This window comes from Mirounga leonina, unplaced genomic scaffold (genome assembly GCF_011800145.1).
Source record: "Mirounga leonina isolate KUSES-001 unplaced genomic scaffold, KU_Mleo_1.0 Mir_104, whole genome shotgun sequence".
NCBI lineage: Eukaryota > Metazoa > Chordata > Mammalia > Carnivora > Phocidae > Mirounga > Mirounga leonina.
The window spans coordinates 13,097,551-13,105,231 of record NW_023270231.1 but is presented as its reverse complement, the minus strand read 5'-3'; the positions used below and the strand labels follow the sequence as shown (position 1 = coordinate 13,105,231).

Sequence of the window (7,681 nt, the reverse complement as noted above, 5' to 3'; positions counted from 1 at the left end):
TCCATAAAACTGCTGAAGCCTTTTGTTCCAGGTGCTGGAAACAAGATGACCCCCACACCCCATGTAGCTCTCAGCCCCCTGACCCTCAGTCAGGGCCATTGCACCGGGGGGGGATGAAACAGGGGGAGTCGGCACTTTCTCTAGTTTTAGCCACCTGCTTATTCCATGGCAGTAATTAAAGACTTAACTCTGACACCTGGCAGCTCAGCGCTCTCCCAGCTCAGCTGAACCCCTGACAAACATGATCTGCATGCAGCTCTCAGGGGCCAAATGCCCAGAAACATTAATAACTTTGTTTTCATGCACAGACTTCACTCCTCCTCCTCTTTGGAATCTTGGGGAGTACCCTGGGCTGTCACACAGGCCCCAAGTAGCCACAGGCACCAAAGAAAAGCTCAGCTATTGTCTTCCACTTATCCAAAATACTGTACTAAATCTGCCTTTCCCAATCAATGACAAGAGTGGTATGAGATTGTAAATAGTGGGTGTCAGTCCTGGGTGCACATTAGAATCACCTGCGGGATGGATGCAAAACATTGAAGCTACGTCTTTCCCTAGAGCATCTGATTTTCATTTCATTAACTTAAAGAGGCAACACAATCCTGCTCTTCCACTTTCTATTTTTTTAAAGATTTATTTGAGAGTGGAGGGGAGGGGAAGAGGGAGAGAATCCTCAAGCAGACCCCCCTCGCCGAGCGCAGAGCCCCATGTGGGCTCCATCTCACAACCCATGAGATAATGACTGGAGCTGAAAGAGTGGGACACTCAACTGACTGAGTCACCCAGGTGACCCTGTTCTCCCACTTTCTAACTAAGCCACATTGGGTGATTCATATCACTTTCCGAGGCCTCAGTTTCCTTATCTATGATGTGGGGGTGATAATACTTGCCTCCCAGGGGGTGGTTAAGTTAAGCAAGGTGTCTGGAAGCCTAGTAAATGCTGTCTCAATTGGAATGTGAACCAAGAGCCTTCGGAAGAGGGATTTCCTGGGAGCCCAAAGGCCTGGAAGACTATTTGGAAGAGTTGGATTTGCCTCCTTAAGAAGGAATGTTGACACTTGGGTGGGTGGAGAGGCGAAGGGACCACTCTAAGACATAAGCAATCAGGACCCCTGCCCTGGGCCCTGACTTTACAGGACTTTGCCCTGGCTTTCCTCTGTCTGCACCTTGCCCCCCAGGGCAAGGAGGCCATAAGGAACGAGTGCCATCCCCCTCCCCAAGAGCCCATGTTCCCATCTTCTAGTTCATAGGTCACGCACCAGAAACCAGCCTGAGCAGCCTGGGTCTGCTTCTTTTGTATTCTCCAATTGGGTCTGCTTCTTTTGTATTCTCCAATCCAGTCCTCCTGAGAGGGACCACACTTCCAGTTTGCCACTCTAGCCCCATGGGGTGCCTTAAAGGAAGCTATTTATTAAAAGGCATGGGGACAGACCCTGGACTTGAAGGCTGGAATTCTACAGACATGTGCATGAGGCCTTTCAGGGTGTAGGCAGACCAGGGGTGGGAAGGGGCAGGGGCAGGCCACAGGCCAGGGGCTTGCATGCGTTCTCTTGCTCCAGACCACACAAATGTTAGAAGTAGCTCTAACACCAGTGTTCATTTTATAGCACTCCATTAAACTGAACATTTACGTTTTAGTATTTTTCTGGTATGTTTGTTCTCATTATTGAATTTAAAATATTTTTAAAAATCAGGGGCACCTGGGTGGCTCAGTCGGTTAAGCGTCTGCCTTCAGCACAGGTCATGATCCCAGGACCCTGGGATCCTGCTCCCTGCTCGATTGCATTGGGCTCCCTGCACAGCGGGCAGTCTGCTTCTCCCTCTCCCTCTGTCTGCTGCTCCCCCTGCTTGTGCTCTCTCTGTGTCAAATAAATAAATAAAATCTTAAAAAAAAAAAATCAAACGGTGCTTAGCTCCCAGCCTGAGACCTCATAAATGCTTGAAAAATATGAGTGACGCAGAACCCAAACATACTCACCGCAGCTCAGATGAGCATCTCGCTTGGTAGCAGGATCGCAGCTAGGAAGGAGACTGCCAATTTCTTCCAGTTTAAACCAGTCCCTTTTGGATAAAGGTCCATTGTCTTGGGTCTTCTCCCTCCCTAGTCTTCTCCCTGCATCCCTAGAGGCCTCTGGGCAGGAGGAGGCTAACAGACATTACAGTGATGGTGAGGGTAGGTGAGATTGGATCTGTGTGTTCTCCACCGCCCCTCCCCACCCCCGCTTCTGCTGACTTGCTCTGGCACAGATTCACCACTCCTGATTTTTGAGTTTCAGCCTCTTACCTCCCTGCACCTGCTGCAGAGGTGCCTACAGCTGGTCACACACTGACGCTTGGGCCAGGCTCCACTGTGGCTCTTGTCAGGCTGCTGATTCTCTGAAACTCAGCAGCAACTTCCATCCACCTTTCAGCTTGAACATCAGGCCCCTCTGAAAGCCCTGCTAAGTTACCCCAACTCCAGCGTAACCCCAGGCCTTTATGCTACTCCTGAATTCTCAGCTACCTTGTCATCTTGTATGGACAATGAGAGGAAAAATGGGAGGGAAAAACAGTACACAGAGCTCAGTAGAGGTATTTCACATTGCACGTTGGTTTCCTCAGTCAGTTCTCACAAGCCAGTAAGACAGGCATTTTAGCTGAAGTTTCCTGTCCCACCCTAGTGTTACAGGCTGAACCTGTTCCCCCCCAAAGTCAAGTGTTGAAGCCCTAACCCTCAGTGTGACTGTATTTAGAGATGGGGCCTTTAAGAGATAGTTAAAGTTAAATGAGGTCATAAAGGTGAGGCCCTAATTTGATAGGACTGGTGTCCTATAAGAAGAGGAAGAGATACCAAAGCTAGCTCTCTCTATCGCCTCCACCCCCACCAAACACAAAGAGGAAAAGGCCATGTAAGGACACAGGGAGAAGGCAGCCATCAACAAGCAAAGGAGAGAGGCTTCACCAGAAACCAATCCTGCTGGCACCTTGATCTTGGACTTCCTTCCAGCCACCAGAACTGTGAGAAAATATCTATTGCTTAAGCAACCCAGACTGTGGTATTTTGTGATGATGGCCCAAGCAGCCTAAGACACCTAGAAATCACAATGTAATACCTTCTAGGAACCCAAGCATTCTTGGCTCTGAGCATGTCAGGTGCCCCGGGTCACTACGGCTTAGTTCCTGGGCCTCGCTGCCCACTGGTTACAGTCCCATGCTTTTCCCTGCCTTTATTCTCCAATCAGGTTCCAGCTTCCTTCCTTTATTCCCTCAGTCTTATTCCCATATTTCTTTTGGTACTTACCGTGTTGTTCCATTGGCCCAGGAACCCATCTACTACTCAAAGATACTCTTTAGGAGGTTGTTTTGCATCATTTCTCCATTAATGTTCCCACTTCAAGCAGCTTCAGACATGGACTATAAATTGTCCCTGTGGGCATATGTGGGAGTTCTCATGCCAAGGAAGGAGATGGAGTTTTCCCTGTAAAGAACCAAGTGCTCCTTTTTGAGGCTGAGCTGACTCTGAGAAGGGCTGGATCCTGTCACATTCTGGAAGTTTCCTGGGAGTCCATCCCCAGCCTCAGGGATTCATCCCAGCATCAAGTTAATAAGCCTAGGATTGAAGAGAGGGTTTTCAAAGCAAAGGAGCCAGTATAGATCTCCATGGAAGGGCCACAGATTTTGAAGTCAGATTCCTGTGGGTTTGATTTCTGGCTGTGAACCCTACTGGAGGATCATAAGCAAGTTATAACATCTTTCTGAACTGCAGTTTTCTCATCTGTTAAATGGAAATAATGAACCTTGCTTTGCAGGATTGTAATGAAGATTTCACATTCTTTTTGGAAATGACTGGTTTGGGTTTTTATAGGCATTTATTCCATTCACCCTATTCTTCCTGAGTCCATCTGGCCAACAAACCTGAACGGTAGTTCTCACCTTGCATATAGCGTTTGTGTGGTGTGGTGGGGAGTGAGGGGAGGATGGAGGGATAGATGCCTTTTTAAAAATCTGATTTATTGTATTTTGTTCAGGAAATATCCTCTCAGAAAATGCAGACTAACTGCAATGTCTACCCCAGCACATCTTTAGGAAGGCAGAACCATTCTCCAAATAATGCATTAGGGAGGAATCATCCCCAGACTCAATATCAATGACGTTGGCAATGGGGATTTTTTTTTTTTTTTTAATGTGTGAGTGAATGAATAAACGTCTTCTTAAAGGCCTGGTTTTGGAACATTCCCAGCTCCCCTGGGATTGCTTACTCTCCCACTCCCTTTGGGCTGGTTTAGAGAGTCAGAATTGAATGTAATGAGTCCAGCAACTCAGGGTCTGCAGGAAATGCCCTTCAGAAACAGATACTTTCTGAAGTCATTTTTCTGGTTGTTTCTCAGACACTTGGTGATACCATCTTGGGTATGTTATGCCTGGCAGTGGGGACATGTTGCAAAGTACACCCGCATCCTACCCCCCTGCCTTATTTTGTTATTTTGAAATCTAAGGGCAGCACAGGGAGGTGAAAGAAAGAACACAATGAAACCACAGAACTCTGTTTTGTGTGTGTCCACACGTGGGGACTTGCAGTCTGTCCAATGTGGGCCATGCGGGGGAGAAGTATGATTCCACTGGTGTAGAGGAAATAGCTGTGGATTTAGAGCCCAAAAGATTGGGAATTTAAATTCTGTCTCCTAACTGGTTATGCAAACTTGGGCAACCAGTTTACCTTCAGAAGCCCTGTTGCTTTGCATATAAAAGGTAAATGGTTAACAAAGCCATTCCAGCGGGTGTGGTGAATAAGTACTAGGGGATGCAAAAGGGCTTAGATGAAGAATAAAGTATTAAATATATATTTTACCAGAACTCGGGCTTAGAGTCAGACAGATGGGCTGTGTTACACTACACTATTGTCCATCAATACCCAGTGCCACTCCCTGGAGTCAGGCTCGGTTATGTGACTTAGCCAATGTAAACCCAAGTGCTCCCTCAATTCCAAGGGGGACTTTTCAGGCTCATTAGCAATGCCCCAGCTCTCTTCCCCCTGCCCCTGTGATGAGAAAGCTTGTGTGAGGAGGAGCCCTGGGACATTAGGGCCCTAAGTCATTAGAGTAAGCACAACTCCCATGCTGTTCCTTGATGGGTTCCTATCACCAGCTGTTTTAGCTCTTTTAGGGATTTGAAGATTTGGAGATTTAGGGATTGACTGTTATTGCAGGAAAACTGGCCTCACGGATACACCTGGGTACTGTTTCTTTATGCCATTTAATAGACAAAAGAAAAACAACACACAAAGAAAACATACACAGTTATACTGAACACAGCACAGATTGGGGAGAGCCCAGGGACAGCCCTTGCTGGGTGCTACTTGCCGCCGCTCTTGGGAAGGGGCCGGTAGACCCCCACGACCACAGCGTGGTCCCGCTCGTAGGGCTCCAGGGTCAGTTGCTCTTGAGGCTTTAAGTTCTCCTGCTGCAACTTCCTCACCTCAGAAGCAAACACTGCCTCAGCAGATGCAGTGGAGTCGATGCAGTTGGCCTTGATGGAAATGAGAAAGTGGCCCCCGTTGCGCAGGAAGGTGTGGGCATTCAGAGCTACTATCCGGGACTGGTCAGGCTGGGCCACATCGGCAAAGATCACATCCACCATCCCTATAAGCATGCGGTACTTGAGCGGGTGCCGGGCATCTTCGAGAACCGGGATGATGTTGGTTCGCTTCTTGGCCACGTTAACCAGATCACGGCCAGCGCGGTGGGAGAACTCAACTGCGTAGACCAGGCCGTCCGGGCCGATGATGTCGGAGACATGAGAGACAGTGGTCCCTGAGGCAGCGCCCAGGTACAGCACTTTGGACTTGGGCTTGATGTGGATCTGGTCGACCCCGCCCAGGATGGCCGCTGCCAGCTTGGAGCGGAAGGGGTTCCATGTGCGGTACTCTTGTTTCACACCGCCCTCGGTCACAGTGACCCGCCGCTCGCCATACACCGAGTGGCCTGGCACCATATTGAGCGTTACCAGCGCGTCTTCCGCTCCACGGTAGATGAAGACACCCTCATGCCTGTGTGGCTCCACCGACACAGCATTGGCGCCCTTCCTGCGGCGGTTTTTGTTTTTGCCCACACCGCCGCGCCGCTGCCCGCTGCCACCACGGTCCCTACTGTCCCCCCCCCCCCCCCCCCCGCCCCCGCCGCCGCCGCAGCCCCGCGCCCGCGCCCCCAAGCCGCCCTTGCCCCCGGGGCCGCCTCCGCCCCCCCCCCCCTGGCCTGCGCCCCCCCGCCCCCCGCCCCCCCCGCCGCCCCAGCTGCCACCCCCGCGGCCACCCGACCCACCCCCGCGAGAGCTTGAGGCAGACTTCATGGCGCGCCCTGGGCACCCGGGTGGGTGGCGAGCGGTGATTGTAAAGGTGTCGCAGATAACTGGTGGCGGCTGTCAGGGGTTACTAGTGGCTTGGAGTTGTCAGGAGTCACAGGTGGTTCTGGAGGGCAGTCCTGGCGTGGAACAGTGGCGACAGCGGACGCTGCTGGCCTGGCCAGCCACAGCAGGAGACCGGGACAAGGTGTGCGGCGGTCGGGAAGAGCTTTACCGCAGTGCCCGCAGCCCTGGAGCCGCCCTTTGACGCAGAGAGCGGCGTGATTACATCATACCCGCTTCGGGACCCTGCAGCTCCGGAAGCCCCTCTTCTAAGCCGCGAGCGGACGCAACCTGCTTCCTTTTAACTCTTCCCCTTCCTCCCCTCCTGCTTTCTTAGGGACCCTTTGCACTTCTCCTGGGGCGCGGAGAAGGAAGCGTCTCCGCTGCAGATGAGGATGAGAGCAACGGCTTTAGTCCTTGCCGTGCCGCTTGCTCGCTGTGTGGTCTTAGGAAGTTACCTGACCCTCTCTGAAATTCTTGTTTCAACTTGGGCAAGTTTTTTGAACTGAGTTTCAACATCCCATCTGTAAAACAGAACCTACCTCAGAAGTTTGTTTTAAAGTGCTACATACACTTATCCCAGCCATGGCGCATGATAATTACTGTGTTAGGTTTTTTTGTTTTTTGTTTTTTTTTAATGTATTTCCTTTGGTCTTTTGTTGAGGTATAGTTTACACACAATAAAATGCACCAATTTTTAAGTAAATGTATTGCCTCTTGGAACTTTTGCTACTCATGCAAGAGTGGCTCCTGCACCCTTATACAATGTTGATGAGAATGCAAATTGGTACACATATTTTTTTTTTTCTTAAGATTTTATTTATTTATTTGACAGAGAGAGACACAGCGAGAGAGGGAACACAAGCAGGGGGAGTGGGAGAGGGAGAAGCAGACTCCCGGCCGAGCAGGGAGCCCGATGTGGGGCTCGATCCCAGGACCCTGGGATCAGGATCTGAGCCGAAGGCAGACGCTTAACTGACTCAGCCACCCAGGAGTCCCACCAATGATGATAATTAGAACTGCTAGAACAGGAGTTGTGACAATGGTAGTGATAATGATCATTGTCAGAGAAGTGGCAGAGGTGAGATGAAGTAGACCAACCAATCCAAGGGAAATATTTAGAAGATAGAAGTCACAGGGCTTTCTGATGAACTGGATGTAAGAAGTCAGAAAGAGGAAAATTCCAAGCCAGAGATTGCCAAAGTATAGTGCCTCCCCTTAAAAAAAAATTGTTTGAGAGAGCATGCGAGCGAGTGCACAAGCCGGGGGGGGGGGGGGGGGGGGGGGGGGGGGGGGGGGGGGG

At 50.4% G+C, this 7,681-nt stretch overlaps 1 protein-coding gene across 1 annotated transcript; it reads right to left on the bottom strand.

Annotated features, from left to right (window-relative positions):
• Positions 1-4,810: 4,810 nt before the first annotated feature.
• On the bottom strand, positions 4,811-6,324 carry FBLL1 (fibrillarin like 1). The gene has a single exon (XM_035012459.1). The coding sequence runs from the start codon at positions 6,322-6,324 to the stop codon at positions 5,332-5,334; it is 993 nt and encodes a 330-aa protein (XP_034868350.1). The 3' UTR covers positions 4,811-5,331.
• Positions 6,325-7,681: the final 1,357 nt, after the last annotated feature.